The 21,099-nt window shown below is 46.0% G+C and overlaps 1 protein-coding gene across 5 annotated transcripts in view; it reads left to right on the forward strand.

The window, feature by feature from the left end:
- THOC5 (THO complex 5) overlaps positions 1 to 20,807 on the forward strand; it is a 34,397-nt gene extending 13,590 nt beyond the window's left edge. For 4 of the 5 annotated variants that reach the window (XM_011220214.3, XM_011220213.3, XM_034672846.1 and 1 more), the window contains exons 8-21: positions 634 to 766; positions 1,476 to 1,508; positions 2,769 to 2,846; positions 3,534 to 3,574; positions 3,811 to 3,910; positions 5,317 to 5,425; positions 9,455 to 9,556; positions 10,101 to 10,197; positions 10,773 to 10,887; positions 12,161 to 12,264; positions 12,391 to 12,478; positions 16,280 to 16,395; positions 17,067 to 17,257; positions 20,598 to 20,807. In XM_011220214.3, coding sequence (XP_011218516.1) covers positions 634 to 766; positions 1,476 to 1,508; positions 2,769 to 2,846; positions 3,534 to 3,574; positions 3,811 to 3,910; positions 5,317 to 5,425; positions 9,455 to 9,556; positions 10,101 to 10,197; positions 10,773 to 10,887; positions 12,161 to 12,264; positions 12,391 to 12,478; positions 16,280 to 16,395; positions 17,067 to 17,257; positions 20,598 to 20,661 — 1,371 coding nt within the window. In that variant the 3' untranslated portion in view covers positions 20,662 to 20,807. The remainder of the gene's footprint in view (positions 1 to 633; positions 767 to 1,475; positions 1,509 to 2,768; positions 2,847 to 3,533; positions 3,575 to 3,810; positions 3,911 to 5,316; positions 5,426 to 9,454; positions 9,557 to 10,100; positions 10,198 to 10,772; positions 10,888 to 12,160; positions 12,265 to 12,390; positions 12,479 to 16,279; positions 16,396 to 17,066; positions 17,258 to 20,597) is intronic. The other variant, XM_019795680.2, reaches the window with a different exon arrangement.
- The last annotated feature ends 292 nt before the right edge of the window (positions 20,808 to 21,099 follow it).

The following is a 21,099-nucleotide window of genomic DNA, read 5'->3' on the forward strand; positions in this document are numbered from 1 at the left end:
CCCAGGCCCCCCGACTTTTTTTTTTTTTTTTTAAGATTTTATTTATTTATTTGACAGAGCAAGTGTGAGAGAGAGCATGCACGGGGAGAGGCAGAGGGAGGGAAAGGGAGAAGCATGCTCCCTGCTGAGCAGGGAGCCCAACGTGGGGCTCCATCCCAGGCTGAGGTAACGGCGGACGCTTAACCATCTGAACCACCCAGGCACCCTGGCCCTTTGCATTTAACATAATAAATTTTAGAATCACCTAGTCGATTTTCACCTGCTAGGATTTAGACTGGGATTGCATTCATTCTGTAGATTGCTTTGGGGTGAATTGATTTCAAGATGGCATTATCATGGCATATATTTCCTTTCATATAGATCTTTCATTTTTCAGGCCTTTGTGTAGAGGCTTATGTAGTGTGTAGTTGATATTTTCTTAATGCTTTTGGAAATGGCTCTTTTTTAAAGTTCTTTTTCTTACTGTTTGCTGCTTATATAAATTGATTTTTTTGTATTGACCTTTTACCTATTCTGTTAGCTTATCATGTATTTTTAGTAAATGAAAAGCTATTATGGTAACTCAGGAGCCACCTCTTCACGTATGGACTGCCTAAAAAGAGAAAACAAAAACCCTTCTTTTGTTGCATGCAGGCTTCCCTCCCCGTCCAAGAGTACCTGTTCATGCCATTCGACCAGGCTCACAAGCAATATGAGACAGCTAGACACCTGCCACCTCCCCTCTATGTCCTCTTTGTCCAAGCCACTGCATATGGGCAGGCTTGTGGTGAGTATGGGGCGTGGGTGAGGAGGAGGGGCTGTGGGAGCAGCAGCCTTGGCCGTTTGAGTCATTTGGAAACCCTGCCCGCTGAGGAAATCTCCCTGGTCCTGCTCAGAAGCCCACAGGTGACAGATGCTGCCTCCCCGCCGCACCACCCAGCATGGCTGCTTTGACCAGCTGGCCTGAGGCTAGACTAATGTGGTGGGCATTTCAGAATGGATGGCTTTGAATCTTTGATGAGCCTGGCTGGTCAGCTGTTGGGTGCAGTGCCCATGCAGCCTGTCTGGGCTCCCAGACACTCGCCCCATCAAGGCACGCTTGGCAGGTGGATCGGCCCCTCTTGCTCTGCTTCAGAGAGAGGACTTGGTGAACACAGGTCCTGGGCAGCTTTCCCAGGCTTTTGCCACACCCAAACAAGCTGCATGTCATTATAGTGAATTACCAAGTGGGGAGATGTTTCCGCTTTAACCTTAAGGGACTTCACTAGGATTTTGAAAAGTTTTTGGAGACCCTAACTTTTGCCCTACTGCAGCTTTTACCTAGCACCTAAACTTTTCTTCTTCACCCCATCGCATCAGACAGATACGTATCGCACCAGTGCATGCCTCTCCTCCCAGCCATGGGCACCGACACATCACTGTCTCTCTTCTTGTGTTTTCCTGGTCCTTCTGGTCCTCTCCCTTCCTTTTGTTCTCCTTCTTGTTTCCATCATCAGCTCATATGAAATCCTCCCAGCCCCCTAGACAGGGTGAGTAATTTTCTTTTCTTTTGTGTTTAAACCTATCCTGTTTCCTTTCCCATTTTACTGTAGAATTTCAGGATTTAATTACCCAACAGAACATGTTGGCACTTGTCAGTGGTTGGTGGGGGCAACCAGCTTGTTTTGGGTGAGGTATGGGAGTTCATGCAGGGCTGTCAAAGCAGTGGCCAGCCACCTGGGAGTATTATCTCAGTGGCCTGCCAGGTAGAGGAAGTTTGCTATCCCTCCTTTGTACAGTTGGGCAAACCATTTCAGGCTCCTGTGACTGTCTATAATCTGTATACCCTGTTGAATGGAGCAGGAGGGATGGTGGCCTATCTTGACCTCTCAGCGCGAGACTTCTGGAGTTCCACAAAGGCCAGCCAGGCGTGACCCAGGGAAGTGTCAGTCCTGGTGCATAGGACAGCCCGCTTATATTTGTGCTCCTGGGCCCAAGTTGAATAGACCTGGTCTTGAATCCTAGCTTAGCTACTTCTGGCTATGGTATCTAACTTCTCTGAGCCTTAATTTTCTCACCTTACAGCTATAATAATGGTATGCGTCTCATAGGGTTGTTGTGAAAGTTAAACATTAATTTGAAAAAAGTAAGTTTATACTTAAGAAGCATCAGCTCATTTGGTCCTCGCCACCCAACTGGGCAGCTCCCATTTGTCAAGACAGGATTTCATAGATGCAGAAAGTGGGGCTCAGAGCAGTGACATAACTTTCCAGGTGTTTAGGAGTTTGTGGGGCAGGTACTCAGATCTGGGACTAGCCTATAGGGTCCAAGTTCCTATCCACTGTCCTGCCTCCCAGTTAAATGTGACGGTGCCAGCCAGATGCTTAGTGTAGGACAGAATAGAGAATAAGCACTTACATGAGAGCTGTCATTTCTGGGGTGTGGACAGTTATGGATTCTGGATGAGAAACTTTAAGACAGTTGGCAGAAAAGTATTTTCTGGCTTTAGGCCCTAGGTTGGGATTGTGTGTTGGTATAAGCCTGAAAAGAGAGGTGTTCACCATTGTCTCATTGGTGCTTGTCCAAAAATCTGCACTTTGGGTTCTTCGTTCTCAGTAAACAATGGGTAAAAGACTTAAGTTTCCTACCATGTTCTTCTTCATCTGCAGAAAGGGCTTTTGACCTCCCACCCCCCAGTCAGTAAGGACCTGTGACAAAGGCAGAAGAAATGCAGTCCCAGAGCTAGCCTGTTTGTATAGCTTAGCTCCTTCCCTCAGCAGCTGTTGTACGAAGCTTTTTCTTGCTCACAGATAAGACGTTGTCTGTGGCAATTGAAGGCAGCGTGGATGAAGCCAAGGCTCTGTTTAAGCCTCCTGAAGACTCCCAAGGTAATGTAGTCGGGATCATCCCCCAAGTCTTCATAGCTGGTTCCAGGGGCACTGGGTCACCACCCAAGGGCAGTGCTGGGCATTTGGAAATTAGCTGTACTAGTTCTAAGTATCAGGGAGCTTGACTTTAATGCCCTAATGCTCAAGGGTAGACAGGGAAAAGCACTGCTTGTGGATTTCAGCCCTGCCACTCACTAGCTCACTGATCCTGGGAAAGCTCTTTAACATTTCTGAGCTTGTTTACTCACTTGTCAAAATGGGGTAGTAATACCTCATGTAGAAATGTGGATTAAGTGAGGTCATGCATGCAAAGTCCTTAGCATCATTCTGGGCACACAGCAACTGCTCAAATTGTATAAGCTGCTGCCATTATTATTTATATTACTGTTGCTGCTACCACCACAACTACCAGTGGAGGGGCTTGTGGTTCACAGGATGACATTAAAAAGCAATTTCAGAAACGGGGGAGGGGAGTGGGATTATGAGGCATCCTTCTTCTTCTTCTTCTTCTTGCGTCGCCATGTTTTCTATACCAAATAAGCAGCAGCAAATTAGTTTATTATGTATTCTAAAGAAACCCACTTACAAATGACAGAGTCTTGGCCCCTTTGTGGCCCATGGGTTGAGGCATGTTAGGGAGCCTTGGGAGCCCCCTCACCTCTAGATGCCTTCTCTTTGTGGTTGCAGATGACGAGAGTGACTCAGATGCTGAGGAGGAGCAGACCACGGTGAGAGCGGTTTCCTCTCATGAGTGTGCCACACAGCCGCACTGGGGCCTGCTAGTTGGCAGTGCTGTTCTCCCTAGAAGCAGAAGAAAAACGTTGGAAAGAAAGTGCTGCTGGGGGGCTGGCAGCTGGATAGTTGAAGCACCAGGTCCCAGGCAGCAGTCCCTGGCCTGTAGGGAGAAGGAAGGGGGAGATTCGTATCACTGGTGCTTATCTGCTTTGATCTTTCATTTGTCCAGAAACGCCGGCGACCCACACTGGGAGTTCAGTTGGATGACAAACGCAAGGAGATGCTGAAGAGGCACCCGCTGTCTGTCATGCTGGACCTGAAGTGCAAAGGTCTGGCTTCCCTTGTTCTGGGGGATCCCGTAGTATCTAAGAGTTTGGCAAGGTGCAGGTGCCCAAGGTCCAGCAAGCCAAAGTCCTGTTTAACCAAGAAAAGATCGTGGTTTCATATTTCTCTGTTTTTCCTCATTGTTTGTCATGGAGTTTGTTTGATTTTTTTCCCCCTAAGTCATAACCATAACAACATAGCAACAAAACTACACACAGAATAGATGCTTAGTAAAATTACACCAATTTCTGAATTTGTGAGGTCAAATACACAGAACAAGTTGCAAGAGTATTCAGGTTTTGAGTAATATGACCAGTGTGCTTAATATAACATGTAAGTAGAGGTTTGTATTCTGTAGAGAATATATGTTTTGAAACTGGTTTGTATGGATAAAGAAGCACACGGTAAAGCATTCTAGCAGTATAAGAGTTAACAGTTAGATGTAAGTTTCCTTCTCACCTGAGACTCCCAGACTCTGGTCCTTGGCTTTACTTCCAAGGACAACCATTGTGACAGATTTCTTATATATTTTCTAGAACTGTTCTATGCGTTTAGAAGCTTTTACACAGGTGTCTATTTATCCTTTTCTCCTTTTAGTTTTTACACAAATGGAAACCTATTCTACACACTGGTCCTCTCTTTACATTTTTTTAAAACTTGTTATTTTGAGATAATTTTAGACTCAGAAGATTTGCAGTAATAGAGTTCTCATGCTTTTCATACAGTTTTCCTAATGTTAGCCTTTTACTTAACCACAGTATAATGATCCAAACCAATGTTAATTTTATTGATATAATGCTATTAACTAAACTGCAGAATTTATACACATTTCCCTGGTTTTTCCATGAATGTCCTTCATCTCTTCCAGGGTCCAATTGCATTTAGTTGTCATGCTCCTTAGTCTCTTCCAGGCAGTGACAGTTCCTCAGTGTTTGCTTGACCTTCATGACCTTGACATGTTTGAAGACAAGGTTTATTATGTAGAAAGACTCAGTTTGGGTTTGTCTGGTGTTTTCTGCTGATTAGACTGAGGGTAGGGTTTTGGGGAGGAATGGTGGTGTTCATCATCACATCACATCAGAGGTAGATGGTATCACTGTGTCTTACTACTGGTGACGTGAACCTCGGTCCACTCGGTGATCACTTAATCTCTCCCTTTCCATATCGTGTTTGTTAGAAGCAGCTAAGTCCAGCCTCAAGAGGAGGGAAATGAAGTCCCCCCCTCCTTGGAGAGAGGAGTTCCAAAGAAGTTGTAGACGTTCTTTCTTAACTCAATATAAAATTGACATTGAGTTTTTGTTTTTACAGTAAAAGCTCTTAAAAGCCTTGCTGACTTTCTGTTCCCTAACACTATAAACTCTGCTCTCATGTTCAAATTGTACATGGTCGTCTTTTCCCCCTCCCCCTCCAGATGACAGTGTGCTTCACCTGACTTTCTACTACCTTATGAACCTCAACATCATGACAGTAAAAGCCAAAGTGACGACCGCCACGGAGCTGATCACCCCCATCAGTGCAGGGTATTGGCACGCGCGGTGGAGAGTGGGGTGTGGGGGTGGGTATGAGCAGAGCTTCAGCGTGGGCTGCTCTTGGTTCCTCACGCTCTGAGGAGGTGCGCGGCTGTGTTGATTTCTGTCGTCTTGTCCACTGTGCCAGAAGTCCTGGCACATCAATGATATTTAGGAAGCACTCACTGACTTTAGTTGGTCCTCTTACTACACAGCAGATGATAAAACGACTACAATGTATGGCAAATTGAGTAGGCAGGGCAGAGCACCAGCTTTTTATGAACAGTGGAAAGGCGTGAGTGGAGACATGGAGTTTGGCAGATATTATTAGGTTGACAAATTTAGGCCGCTCTCTTCCTTTACTTTTTCTCTCCCAAGGTGCTGGGATTTTTGCTTCACAGCTCAGCTCAGTCCCAGGTTGAGAAGAGGTTTTGAGGAGGGTGAGCAGAAGCACAGTAATCAAGGCCACAGGTCAGGCATCCCCAGGAAGCTCCTGACTGTGGCAGTCTTGTTCCACAGCTAGGAGAGCGAAGAAGGGAGGAGGACCCAAGAGAGCCTGGGGGTGAAGTAGTCTCGCTTACAGAAGCACTAGCCTGGCCTGGCATTCCAGCACACTCATTTCTCGTGTTGGCTATACAGGGACCACTAAGGGAGGCACAGGTCTGCTGCCTGGTGGGCTGGGGCTCTCCCCATGGCTGCCTGGTGGGGTGGTGTCTCTGGGTTCTCTACCCCGCACTTACAGTCCACGCCCCCTTCAGGCTGCCACCGTGGTCCCTGTACTTGAGAGAGTTGTTTGGTTACCCTAGGGTGCTCTGGATGAAATTGACCGTATTCTCACCTGACCCCAGCAGAGGGAGCCCACGGCTGGCTTCTTCAGAGGGTCCAGTTACACTGCCCAGCCGGAGCTTTCAGTCTGGCAGCTTGAGGCCATGGTGGAGCTCCTTGTCACCAGCATTCTGCCTGCTCGCCTCTCAGACGCCATAGCTACTAAGAACAGGGCTGCCGGCTGGCCTCAGTTCTCACTTAACTTCAGCTTCTCACAAAGCTCTGCATGTGCAATGATGGGGGCAGTGCTGCGGCCTGGTTACCACCTGGGCTCAGAGCTCCAGCATGTCCCCAGTCTGCCAAGTTTCCTGGCCTCCGAGTCTGCTTCCTCACGCTGGTCATTAATTATATCCCCTTCAGGGGTGTTTGTGAAGGACCAGGTCCAGTGCTTACCATGGGTGAAGCTCTTGATAAATGACAGCTGTGTTTATCATCATGCTTTTGCTTAACTCTTCACAATAACTTTACAAGAGGAGGAAACTGAGGCCTGTGTACCTCCATACTGTATGACTGTCAATGACAGATGGGCTGTGGCCCCAGAAGAGAGAGGAGATGCAAAAGGAAGCACCACCCTGAAACCAGGATTGTATCTTTATGGGCCTTCAGGTGTTGTCCAGCTCTTCCCCCTATCTTCTAGATGGAGAAACTGAGGTCCAAAGGATATGTGACCAGTTACGGAAGCCCCAAGCCTGCCGCTCCAGACTCCCAGCCCAGAGGCCTTTGCTCAAGTACAGGCTGCTTTGGCCCCAGGGGATACCAGCCTGGTGTATGGTCCTATTTATTTATCTATGAAAACATAAGGATACTTTTTTTCCCCCAGTATAATCACAGTCTCACACTAATTCCTTAATATCATCCAGTATCAGTCAGAGTTCAAATTACCTTGATTTTCTCATAACTGTTTTTTGTTGTTTTGTTTTTATATTGGGTTTTGAATCTGGATCTCTGTAAGCTCCAAATGTTGCAGTTGGGTGAGGCTTCTCCCAAGCTTCTTTTCATCCAAATGTTCTATTTGTTGAGGGGAATGGGTTGTTTGTAGGTTTCCCCAGTCTGGATTTTGAGGATTTCATCCTTGCTGCACAATTTAACAAGTTACTTCCTCCCTGTGTATTTCATGTAAATTAGATTCAGAGGCTTGTTCAGATTTCATTTTGATCTTTTTGTGGGTGGGGGGACAGCAGAGCAAGAGGATATTACAGATGTCGAGTACTTCCATCAGGAGGCACAGGAGGTTCTCTATTTTTGTGGCATTAGCAGCATTGACAACCATTGCCAGGATCTGTTTCATTAGGGAATTGATGTTCTTAATACAAACAATTTAACATTTAACCAACCTTGCTGAATATTCTTCAAGAAATTATTTTCCAGAATGGTCTCCATAAGGGCATTTTGACTGATCAGTTTTTCATTAAGCCATTAAACTATTTTTGATTTATTTTGCGCTTTTACTTTACCAAATTTTTAATCTTTTAGCTATTATTATTTTATAACAAAGATTTCACTAATTGAGTAGTTTTTTGTTTCGGTGTTATATTTTTTTTCACTACCCTGAGATCAAGACCTGAGCCGAGATCAAGAGTTGGATGCCCAACTGACTGAGCCACCCAGGAGCCCCTCAGTGTTGTATTTTTATGATTCTATATAACCTCCCCTTTAAAAGTCCATTATTTTTACCAAACTCAGTTGTCCTGAAGCACATAGTAGGGATGTAAATTTTGTCAAGATTTGATTCTTCCATCAGGTTTTGTTAATTAGAAACCTTTATCGTGCAGCTTTAGCTGTTCTGTTTTATTTTTGTTGATTCATTCTATTAGTAATAGTCACTAAATTTTGGCCAAAAGACTGACAATTTTTTTAAAAGGTGTATTTATTTATTTGGGGGGGCAGAGGAAGGAGAGAGAGAATGTCAAGCAGACTCCCTGCTGTGTATACAGCCTGATGCGGGGCTCAGTCTCCTGACCCTGAGACCACGACCTAAGCCGAAACCAAGAGTCAGACGCTCAACCAGCTGAGCCACGCAGGTGCCCCCGACAAATTTTTTTTTTTTTAAGATTTTATTTATTTATTTGAGAGAGAGAGCATGAGCAAGGGGAGGGACAGAGGGAGAAGCAGATACCCCGCTGAGCAGGGAGTCTGATCCGGGGCTAGATCCTAGGACCCCAAGATCATGACCTGAGCCAAAGTCAGACCAAATGACTTAACCAGCTGAGCTGCTAAGGTGCCCCAAAATACTGACAATTCTTTTTTAGTTTCTAGCCGGTTCTCCATGAAAGGCAGTGAAGGGGCAGAGACCTTCAGGAGGGCAGAGAGACTGTAGGAGAGACCGAGAACAGGGAAGAGTCAGAAGCTGCCACTGCCCCATTGCTAAGTTCTTGAAGGCATGCTGGGGCTCCGAGTCGCTGGATTAGCCCATTCTGCCTGAGTTGCTCCTGATGCTGTACCTGGAAAGGTGAAGGAGAACCCCCCTACTGGTTGAAGGAAAGAATGAGCCTTGTCTTTTGCGATTAGATTATTCCATTTTCTTCCTCCTCTCCCCTTCCATTTCTTTTCCACTTGTCATGTTTAATTACAGGCTGTGCCCTAACTATTCCAGGTGGGTGGCAGTGGCACTGTCTCTCTGCTTATAACCCAGGGTCACCTTGTCTCCAGCGCATGTGATAATGTCTTTTTCTGGGAACATAAAAGGGGACCTTTTTCTGTGAGTAGCATGAGATTTGGTCAAAGTGAGACACACCATCAAAGCTGCACACTCGTTCTTTTGGGGTAGAAAGGAATCTCTTCTGCTCTTAGAAAAATCGTGATTATTTTATCTCCAGTGTCACAGGGCTTTGCTGCCTTGAGGTAAGGCCCTGGTCACCATATACCTTTTGAAGGGATAGGGTTTTCAAAAAATTTGGTGCTTAGGACTACTACTGTCTTTGATTAGACAGTGCAAATCCCGGCTCTAGCACTTACTAGTAGTGTGATCTTAGACAAGCCGTATTTTTCAAAGCTTTGATTTTCTTCTCTGTAAAGTGGAAATGGTTATACTCCCTCCCTCATTGGGTTGTGAGGATCTGGTGACCTAAGTATAAAAGGTCTGATTCACAGGAAGCATTCTGGAGATGGTAGCATGATTATCAGTAATAGGTGGCATTACCATCCCCAGACGACCAAGTCTGCCTTGAGGCAACGCGTTGTCCAGTGTTCTCACTGCGGTTTTTTTCCCTTTTCCAGTGACTTGCTGTCTCCTGACTCGGTCCTGAGCTGTTTGTATCCAGGGGATCATGGAAAGAAAACTCCAAATCCAGCCAATCAGTATCAGTTTGATAAAGTTGGGTGAGTCAGCATTGTTTCCTCCTCTCCCAGCCTCTCTGCTTCAGAGTGTCTCTGGTAGCTTACGCCCAGCATCGGAGACTTGTTAGGCCCGGAGGGGGAGACCATGGGGGCAGGAGGGAGTTTGGTATCAAGAGAAGGGAACACAGGGGCAAACAGAAGTCATGGAAGGTGAGGAAGGGTAGAAGGATCAAACTTGGAAGACATGAAAACATGTGATACAAAAATGTAGTTTATCATTTTAATTCTCTGAGAATTAAAAACTTTAAAAACATTTTAAAAATTGGTAGGCTGGTAAAGAGATCAAGGGCACTGCCTTTGTATTGAGATTTGCTTATGAGTTCAGGGAATGGGAAGAGAAAAACAAGCATGGGGGAGGTGAAATTCCCAGTAGGGAGGTGATGAAGTTTAGAGATTTTGCTGGCAGCCTGGCTTTGAGTGTGGCTGAGCCTGCAGGAACAGCCCAGTTGGGGGGGGGGGTAGGAAAGGGTGTATGGGACCACTGCAGAACTTATAAAATCATTTTATGCTGTGTTCTTTTCCACAGCATCCTGACTTTGAGAGACTATGTACTTGACCTAGGTCACCCCTATTTGTGGGTACAGAAGCTGGGTGGCCTCCACTTCCCCAAAGAGCAGCCCCAGGTGTGTACACTGATCATTCTCCTTGGCTGAGGATCTCTACTTCCTCGTCTCCTGTACAGGCTCCAGAAAGGTTTCTGATGGCCTCTGGGGGCTTTGAATTATCAGAATGCTTTCCTTCCAGCTATGATCTATCCTCCCTCCACTCAGGATACTAAAATGTCTGAGGAGTCCAAGTGTTTAGGTACCTTTTGCCTCCTCCCTGAGCCTAGTAGCTCTCTTGATCAAAGTAACTTGGGTCCTTTCTCTGGGTGCAGCATGGCTCTAGCCTCTGCCACCCTGAGTTTTATGTACAAAGATGCCAAAAATGAGGTGTCGACAGAACCCCAGGGGATCTGGCATCTTAGCAGAAGCCTTTCGCAGGAACTAGCCAGGCCTCTCAAGAGCCCAGCAGCTTGTATTGTTCCTGTGGAACTCAGCATCAGGCCTGTCACAGCAGGCAAACTCTGCCGTTCCCATAAGATACCCATCTCAGTGTGGGTGGTCCCGGCTGCCATAGGCAAACAGGGCCTATGAGAGAGGCAGTGCCTGGAGGAAAGCACAGAGTACTCAGGTGTGCTGCCTACTGTCGTCCGCAGCACACGGTGATTGCCGACCACTCGCTGAGCGCCAGCCACATGGAGACCACCATGAAACTGCTGAAGACCAGGGTACAGTCACGCCTGGCCCTCCACAAACAGTTTGCATCCCTGGGTAAGCTGGTGTTAGGACTGTGGCTTAAGGGCCACTTGGACAACACAGAGACAAAGATGGCTTATCCTTCACTCAGATTTCTTAGATCCTGATGACACATCAAGAGGGCTTGGTTCTTGGCTCTTGCTGAGCAGAGGTGTTGGCAGGGCCACTGGGGAGAGCTACAGGCCCATCCAGGCAGAGATCTGAGCTCCCCTCAGGGCCATCAGGGTTGCCCTAGCTCACAAAAGAGGCCCAAAGCCGTCTGGCTGGTCCAGATTAGTGGACTGGTCAGGAACAGCTTATTCTAGGTTAGCGCATGCCAGCCATTGGTGTCTATTCTACAGATGTTTAGTAGAAGCCCGGTTCATGCTTTTTAGTACTGACATTTAGCTTGTGTACAGCTGTTCAGGGATCCACCCTCTCATCCATACCCTGAGACCTACTGAGCTACCATCCTTCTGCTGAGGCTGAACCCCAGTGTTTTTCTAAGCTCCCAGTGATTCTGATGAGCCATTGACCATGGTGGTGGCCATTTAGGTGTTTCTCTTCATTCAGTCAGTACTTGTCAGGGGCTTAGCATGCATAAGGCACTTGTGGGCAGTGAGAGTTAAGATCTTTCTGATCTACAATAGTCACTGTCAGGAAAGGCATTGGGTTTCCGGGACCCAGCCAGAGACCGTTCCCCTCTGCGGCAGTTCTTGTACTCCACATGGACCCATATGTCTCCAGGGCAGCATTGCTTGTCTATCAGGCTTGCTCCCCATCAGCATTGCTCAACTTGTTTGGTCCCAAGGTTGAATGATTGTCATCCTGGACAGCTTTTTACTGTGTTGGCATATTTGCGGATTGAAGCGCTAGCAGGATTTGCCCTGGAGCAGTTCTCTAGCCCTCCTCCCTTAGAGGAACTGACACAGAACACTTCAGTCATTTCTTCCATCAAGGTCAGCTCTGAAAACAGCCCTCTTGGCTATTTGATCTAATTAACAGTCAACTGCTGCAGAGGCAGTCACTGGTTCTGGCTGCCAGGGGCTTTTTTGTTTTGCTGCCCATCATTTGCATTAAAGATAAAGCACTGTGAAAGCTGGTGCTAGGTCTGGCCACAAGCACAGAGCAACAGGTGAAGGACAGATTGGTGTGCCTGCATTCCTAGCACGTGTCGACCAGGGCACCTATCGAATGCCTCCTGTACCTGGACAGCTGTCAGGGCCATCTGAGCCCGCCAGATGATACCACATACCCAATGTGGAACCTGATTGCTACCTGTAAGACCACGTATCTTGCTTTCTTTTAGAACATGGCATTGTACCAGTTACCAGTGATTGCCAGTACCTCTTCCCTGCAAAGGTGGTCTCCCGCCTGGTGAAGTGGGTGACCATTGCCCATGAGGATTACCTGGTAAGTGGAGGAGTGACAGGGCACCCTTGCTGTCCCAAAGACCCATATCACCTTTTAGCTCCTGCCCTTCCAGCAGGGGATTTGACTGGAGGATCCAGGAGTTCATTCCTCTGTGGTAACTTCTAGGAGCTGCATTTCACCAAGGACATTGTGGAGGCAGGACTGGCTGAGGACACCAATCTCTACTACATGGCACTCGTGGAAAGGGGCACAGGTAATTGCTCTTCTGATCATGGTGGTAGGCAAGGGGAGCTAGTAAGAATAAAACATTCCTGGGACGCCTGGGTGGCTCAGTCGGTTAAGCATCTGTCTTTGGCTCAGGCCGTGATCCCAGAGTCCTGGGATTGAGCCCCACATTGGACTCCTTGCTCAGCGGGGGGGGCCTGCTTCTCCCTCTGCCTGCCACTCCCCCTGCTTCTGCTCTCTGTCTCTCCTTTTTTTTTTTTTTTTTTTTTTTTAAGATTTTATTTATTTATTTGACAGAGACAGCCAGTGAGAGAGGGAACACAAGCAGGGGGAGTGGGAGAGGAAGAAGCAGGCTCATAGCAGAGGAGCCTGATGTGGGGCTCGATCCCATAATGCCGGGATCACGCCCTGAGCCGAAGGCAGACGCTCAACCGCTGTGCCACCCAGGAGCCCCATCTGTCTCTCCTTCTGACAAATAAAAATCTTTGAATGAATGAATGAATAGAAAGAAAGAAAGAAAGAAAGAGAGAGAGAGAGAGAGAAGAGAGAGAAAGAAAGAAAGAAAGAAAGAAAGAAAGAAAGAAAGAAAGAAAAGAAAAGAAAAGAAAGATTGATTCCCAAGGTTGCCCAAAGAAAGCAAAAGATCCTAGAATCCTGCTGGCATGACTTAGCAAATAGTAATGATTATAAGAACCACCGTTCAGTGAGGACTTGTTCTGTAACACAGCCACATACATGTTTTATCTCATTTAATCCTCGTGACAGTGCTAGGAGTGATAATACAGGTATTCCCCATTTTCCTAAAGTTTGCATTCTGCCACTTTGCTTTTACAAAAAACCTACGTTAATACTTGCTTTCATTAGCCAAAAGAAAGGAGGGTTTTCACTTTTACAAAAAAAAAGTCATTACTGTACTAATGTGGGTGTTTTGTAAAAGTGAAGTAGCATTAATGCTCAGAATGTGGGGGATGCCCCTTGCTTTATGCCCTCTTGGCTTATGAAAGGTTATGTAGGAACACTCTACTTCTGCATAACAGAGGAAACCTGTATTCCCATTTTATAGGTGAGGATATTGAGGCTTACTCACAAATGCAGTCTGACCTCCGAGCCTGAGCTCTTAGCCCTTTGCTTTATCATTCTCTAAAAGCAGATTGCTGTTCTTCCTCCTCTTCACAGCAGGGCTGACATGTTATTCTCAGGTTGTGAAGTGCAGGGTGGCAGGACCTTCCTCCCTGTCTGCTGTTCCTATACTCACTTTGGAGGCATTGAAAGCTGTGATTTCTCAAACTGTCCTGGCACCTAATTTGCCAAGGCTTCCTGTGGAGCCGTTTTCTGGCTCTTGCCTCGGCAATCCTGGCACCTACCATTAGAATCTGACCCCTGAGGCTTGGTGCTAGGGCTGCAGAGCTGAGGGATTATCTGTGATTCTAAGACAGTGCGAGAAATATAAGGAAAGGTTGCATTCTCTGATTTAGAGTTTCTCTACCCTGTGGTTTCTTCCTTTTTTTTCTTTGTGTGTTTTTAAAATACTCTGAGAAAATTAAATATTTTAGGTAGAGTTGAGGTCCCCTGCCTTCTACTTCATTCTCTCCCTCAGGATAGGTGACTGCTCTTTGGAATTTGTACATTTGCTTCCCATCCTTTTCCCTTTAAAAAATACTTTTACCTTGTCCCTAAATAACATAGAATACTGTTTTGAAAGGGCACAAAATACGCAGTCCAAGAAATTTATAAAGCCCCGAGTGGGGGAAGTCAACGGAAGACATCACTCTGCTTCTAGGTTGAGCAGATGAAAGCTTGTAAATACAGTTAAGTGTTCTAGATCCATTAGAGTGAATGTGGTAAATAAAATTTTCATAAGATGAATTGTAGAATTTGAAGATTTAAGAGTGAAATTTAAATGAATAAGTGAGCAACATTTCCAAAAAATATAAGTCACTTTACAAGAGATCAGTTTGAAAACTGATGGATTAAAAACAAAAAATTAATGAATAGAGATAAATCCAGAAATATATGCCAACTGTTAGAACACAAACAATACAGTAGCAGGGAAAGGACTCACTTTTTATTTTATTTTTTTATTTTTTTAAATTTTTTTAATTTTATTTTTTTAAATTTTATTTAAATTCAGTTAATTAATATATAGTGTATTATTAGTTTCAGAGGTAGAGTTCAGTGATTCATCAGTTGCGTATAATACCCAGTGCTCATTACATCATGTGCCCTCCTTAATGTCCATCACCAGTTATCCCATCCCCCCACGCACCTCCCCTCCAGCAACCCTCAGCTTGTTTCCTATGATTAAGAGACTCTTACGGTTTGTCTCTTCTCTCTCTGATTTTTCCTTACTTTATTTTTCCCTCCCTTCCCCTATGATCCTCTTTTGTTTCTTAAATTCTACATATGAGTGAAATCATATGATAATTGTCTTTCTCTGACTGACTTATTTCGCTTAGCATAATACCTTCTAGTTCCATCCACATCATTGCAAATGGTAAGATTTAATCTTTCTGATGGCTGAGTAATACTCCATTAAATATATATACCACATCTTCTTTATCCATTCATCTGTCTATTGACATCTAGGCTCTTTCCATACTTTGGCTCTTGTGGACATTGCTGCTATGAACATTGGGGTGCAGGTGCCCCTTCAGATCACTATGTTTGTATCCTTTGGGTAGGACTCACTTCTCAATAAATGTGATTGCAACTGTCAGGAAAGAATTGTCTTAATCTATACTCTCTTGTCTTCTGTTGTTTGAATTATTGGTGAGTCACAGTTCTTTTTCTTCCCCCCATAAATGATGAAAAAGGAATGGCATACTTCACCCATTGGTGGAAAGGGTAAATGTCATCCTGTGGAGAAAGGCAAAGACTGTCAACAGAGAAAAAACTAACATGTTAAAAAATACAACTATTTTCAGGGGTGCCTGGTGGCTCAGTTGGTTAAGCGTCTGCCTTCAGTTCAAGTCATGATCCCAGGGTCCTGGAATCAAGCCCCATGTTGGGCTCCCTGCTCAGCGGGGAGCCTGCTTCTCCCTTTCTCTCTATCCCTCCCCACTGCTCGTGCACATGCTCTCTCTCTCTCAAATAAATAATAAAGTCTTTAAAAAAATACAACTGTTTTCTATAAGGAGTATGAACATAGCTTTGATGTCAGACAGTTCTACTTAAACTCAGCACTGCTGCCTTGCAACTGTTTGATCCTAAGGAGATTTCTGTCAGAGCCTCAATTTCTTATATGTAAAATGGGGATGGTAATAATGGTACTCATCTCATAGATTCATTGCTAGGATGAAATAAAATGTGCGTAAAGAGTTTAACACAGTGCTTGGAATACAGTAAATACTCAATATATGTTGGCTGTTAAAAAGTTTCACATAACAAAATACATAAAAAGAAAAGGAACAGAATAGAGAAAATATATTTGATGTAACAGCTAATACACAATATAGTTGGAAAGAAAAAACAGCCTTCACATGGGAAAATCCTTAACTTGCTGGCAAAGAAAGAAATGCCAGTTAAAACAAACTTTTGTCAAAGGAGCAAATAGAACTCTTGGGAAGACCCAGTGTGGACCAGACTCTGGGGAGTCCACACACCTCTGCATCCTTGGAGGGACCAGATCACAGGAGCTCACATTCTGCAACCTGACAATTCTACTTCGGAGATTCTAGAACAAAAATAAAAGTCAGTTAGTACCAGAATGTGCTGTGCAGTACTTGGATTAATACAAGACAAAGAGCTAGGCTCAGTGGTCCAGTGGGGAGGGTCCATGGCTGACAAACTCGGTCTCAGAACTGGTTTTTCCTCCTTACTGCCTTCCCAGCTAAACTCCAGGCTGCTGTGGTGCTGAACCCTGGCTACTCCTCCATCCCACCCATTTTCCAGCTCTGTCTGAACTGGAAAGGGGAGAAAACCAATAGCAATGATGACAACATTCGGGTAAGACCCTACTGGGGGTGACGGAAAGAGCAGAGAGAGCCACCTTGGGAGGGGGAGGGCGGTGGCCGAACCTACTGCAGCTAAGAGCTTGGCCACTGGCATAATTCCAGGGACAGAGGGGCCTGCCAGGATTTGTAGAATTTGCTGGAGGCTGTATGGTATAGTTGAAGAAAAAACCCAGCCCCATATTAACCACTTACCTAGCTTGGAGTCACCCCATTTTAAAATGGGGGTAATATAAATCCTTGCCTTGAAAGGTTGTTGTCTTGGGGTTTGGTGGAAATGTGAATAAACTCAGAAGCACGGAAGTGCTGGAATGAGATGGTGTGTGAGATCATTGTAGCTGTTAATTATCATTATACCTGTTGATTTGATTCTCTAGTGGCCGCCTGGCCATGGATCATGTTTTTAATGCTAATACCTTCTGACTTAGATCTTGAGATTTCTTCCCACCCTCCATCTTCTTGGTTGTGAGAATGTTGGGCAGGGAAAGTTATGGGTCAGAATCGGGAAGACCCTATTGTCCTGAGGAGAGGGAGCCTCAGACAGACCCGTCTCGTTTGATCTGGTGTGACATAGCTCCTACAGAGGCCTGGCTACGGTTCTTGTGGAACTGTCAGACCCAGCCAGTCTGAAGGTAGTGCTGAGTTTATGGCTTCCCCACCCCTTAGGCCATGGAGAGCGAGGTCAACGTGTGCTACAAGGAGCTGTGCGGCCCCCGGCCCAGCCATCAGCTCTTGACCAACCAGCTGCAGCGCCTGTGTGTGCTGCTGGATGTCTACCTGGAGACTGACAGCCACGATGACAGTGTGGAGGGGCCCAAGGAGTTTCCCCAGGAGAAGATGTGTCTGCGGCTTTTCAGGTGAGGGGAGGTGTGGGAATGCTGGGGCTCTGGAGATCATCCAGCCCTGACTGTCTCAGGGACTTGGGGCAGAGATCAGAGCCTGGCACGGAGGATGTGCTTGTTGTCAGGTGTACTTGTCTCTGTTCACAGTAGAAATAAAAATTCTGTAGCCACATTTTCTGGGGAGGGCTTGCTGCCTCTTTCCTGAAACTTTCCCTGCAGCCCACTTCCTACCGTCCTGGTCCAGTTGTTCTTCTCGAGTACCCTTGAAGGTGGGCCACCCACTGAGTGAGCACCACCAGACCATGGACCAAAAGGTTTCAGCTGAACTTCCTATGCTTTTTTTGAAAAACAACACGGTTTGCTTTTTACTGTCCAAATAAGCTTTTAAAAACTACATAAGCGGGGCACCTGGGTGGCTCAGTTGGTTGAGCAACTGCCTTCGGCTCAGGTCATGATCCCAGGGTCCTGGGATCGAGCCCCGCATCAGGATCCTTATTTGTCGGGAACCTGCTTCTCCCTCTCCTTCTGCCTGCTGTTCTCCCTGCCTGTGCTCTCTCTCGCTGTCAAATAAATAAATAAAAATTCTTAAAAAACCTTTAAAAAAAAAAATTAAAAAAAATAAAAAAAATAAAAACTACATAAGCCCCACAGGTCCCACAGTCTGCCATAGTTTTCCTAGGATGCTCACAAGTCTATTGAGAATGGCAGCTCTAGGCAGTTGGGAATCATGGAAGGAACCAGCTCTGAAGTAAGACAAATACAAGTACAGATCGCTGCTTTGCTGCTCACCACCTGTGTGACCTCGGCAGAATCACTTTAGCTCTGGACCTATTTCCTAAAGGCTGACATGGACGTATACTGTCTGGCTCATGGTGAATTAGAGATAATTCATGTAAGCTATGAGAATGGTTCCTGCACAGACAGAGGCTCACAAAATGCCATTAGGTCCTGACAGCTTGGTGTTTAGTGTGTCTGTGCTCAGGGCACTTCTAGCTACTTTTCCTTTCACTTTGGTCAGGTCCTTTCTCTCCCTTTTATCCCCTAACATATGTTCTTGTTTTTTGGGGTTTTTTGTTTTGTTTTGTTTTGTTTTTTTTATTTGAGAGAGCGAGTGAGCACAAGCAGGGGGACCGGCAGGGAGAGGGAGAAACAGGCTCCCTGCTGAGCAGACAGCACCATATGGGGCTCGATCTCAAGACCATGGGATCATGACCCAAGCCAAAGGCAGATGCTTAACTGACTGAGCCACCCAGGCGCCCACATATTCTTGTTCTTAAAGAGTTTCAAAACTCTGGAGTCCACACTGTTAGGCATCCCTTCCCTTCTGAGCAAGCATCTGGGGAGGAATGGTGTCTGGGAGAGGGGAAGGGCTATAATCTGTTTCTAACTGGGACATCCTCCTATTCCCTGTCAGTCTAAAGGTGCCTTACCTACCCCTCACCACCTTCTCAGACAGCCAGTCCCAGCCCTTGGAAGCTGTGCCAGCATCCTCTCGCCTCCATCTGGTACCTCCACCTGGCCTGGTTCTTCATGTTATCTGATAATAACCAGTTCCAGCCCCCAAGTGGCTGCTGGGAGGCGGAGCTGGCAGCTAGGTGTTGGTAGCTTCTAGGACTTGCTCTCCCTAGTGGGTCTGTGTGAGAACTCAGTTCTTCCCACCCTCCCAGCCTGCTGTAACACATTTCCAGGGTGGAAGCTCTCACACAGCCAGTGTTTATTTTCTGTTATCTAATGGTTCCCGAAGGATCTGTTTCCTGAAGTGCTTTGTGTGTCACCCAGGCTGAGCTCTATCAGAACATTCTGGGATGATGCTCCTTTGGCTGCTCGGATCCAATTAACTCCATGACTGGTGAGATGTGAGTTTCTTGGCCTAGCGTCCAGCTGACCACTGGTATCAGGCCAAGGGGCTGGGCTGCAAAGTGCTGGCCTGGCAGCAGGAGACTGGAGATCTGGTTCTGCCTATGGCTGGCTGCTCTCAGGCTGTGGGTTCTCCATTAGCCACATGCCTAGACTTGCCCAGGTGATTTTGTGCCCTTCTGATGTTGGGAGGTAGATGTCATTATGCTTATGAACAAGGGCCTTGCGGCCAGAAAGACATGGGTTCAAATTGCAGCTCCTACCTATGTGATGAGGGTCTGCACTTAGCCCCCTGAGCTTCAGATTCCTCATTGGTGAAAAACAGCATCCACCTCAGGTGCTATTGGGAAGATGAAATTAAACCAGATGTAGTGTGTAAAGTGCCACATACGATGCAAGCAGAGTAACCCTCACTTAAGTAAGTGGTTGCATTGGTGTTGGAACAAAAACCTCCTTTCTCTCATCTCTGTAATCACACACACACCCCCCTCCTTCAGACCGAGATCCATGGTGTGACCTTTAAGCTACCACTGAATGTCAGTCATAGGCAGACTGAAGAGGCCATGTAGATGGACGTCATTCACTGCGGAGCGTGTAGAAGAGCCCCGTGTGTGAAATCTTGCCTGGGGGCCCAGGGCTAGAGCTGAAGCACCTGAGCCTCAGAGCGCGGAGGCTTGGGCCGTGATTGTCAGCCTGCCTGTGGCCAGTAGGCTCTGCTGTCAGTCCTGGTTGTGAAGCTGAGCCCTGTACTTCTGACCATAAAACCTCAGGCAAGACAGTTCACCTCCCTGAGCCTGTTTCTTCATCTGTAAAATCTATAAAATGGTAGACGTAGTAGCTAAGAGGTAGTAAGTATAAAGCACATAGCTCTTGGCAGGCACTTAGTGCAGATTATTTTCACTCCTGTTTACATGGGAATCTCCCTGCAAAGGAGGATTTTCAGGGGTTTTTTTCTTTATTTTTCTTATTGTAGAAATAAAACAGGGGCACCTGGGTAGCTTAGTCGGTTAAGCGGCTGCCTTCATCTCAGGTCACTGCTTCTCCCTCTGCTCCACCCCCTGCTTCTGTGCATTCGCTCACTGTCTCTCTTTCTCCTCTCTCTCTCCTCTCTTTCCTTCTCAAATAAACAAAATCTTGAAAGAAAGAAAAAAAGAGAGAAAGAAAAGAAAAAGAAAGAAAAAAAGAAAGAAAATATGTTTGTTGTTAAAACATACAAATAACAATGAGCAGTTCTGTAAAAAAAGCTAAAAAGTGAGGGTCTCCAGAAGTGCCTGTTGTCAGTGAGGGCCTTTCCAGGTTTGCGTTCATGCATTTGCAAGCATACATTTTCACCAAAACAGTATCACACCTTACGTATTGTTTTACAGTCTGCTTTTCTCACGACATTCGTGTTTTGCCCCCCAGCAGCTGCATAGTTTTCCCTTGTGGGGATGAATTGTGATTTATTTTGTCAGCCCAAAGCTCATGGTATTAATTGATCTCCCTTCTGTTTCTTTAGGGGTCCCAGCAGGATGAAGCCATTTAAATATAACCATCCTCAAGGATTCTTCAGCCATCGCTGACTCCCACTCAGCCTTTTTCCCCCTGTGCCCGAAGTGTTGTGCCTCTGCTTCTTGCTTTGGCCCACATGTGGCTCTTGATATTTTCCAAAGAGGTTTTTTTTTTTTTTTTTTAAATTTCTAGCCTATTAAATTGTCACTTGACCAGGTGGCCTTTGTCTTGTGGCTCCCTGGGGGTGAGGGGGGCGGGTTTGCAGTCTCAAAGGGCAGTCGGGGGCCACGGCACAGTGTGAAAGAGTTCTAGTGGATAGGCTTTCTCTAGGTGTTCAAGAAAAGCAGAATGCAGAAGATTCTGAGTCTGTAGAAAGATGCTGCCCTCTTATCCCCTCTTACCTTTCTTGTTCCTGCTTTGGGAAGGCCTCGTTATTTTGGTGTTTATTACCCTAAGTCCCTGCCGTTAGGAGGTGGCAGGGAAAGCCCAGTGAGCATAGCCCAAAAAGC

This window comes from Ailuropoda melanoleuca, chromosome 12 (genome assembly GCF_002007445.2).
Source record: "Ailuropoda melanoleuca isolate Jingjing chromosome 12, ASM200744v2, whole genome shotgun sequence".
Classification (NCBI taxonomy): domain Eukaryota; kingdom Metazoa; phylum Chordata; class Mammalia; order Carnivora; family Ursidae; genus Ailuropoda; species Ailuropoda melanoleuca.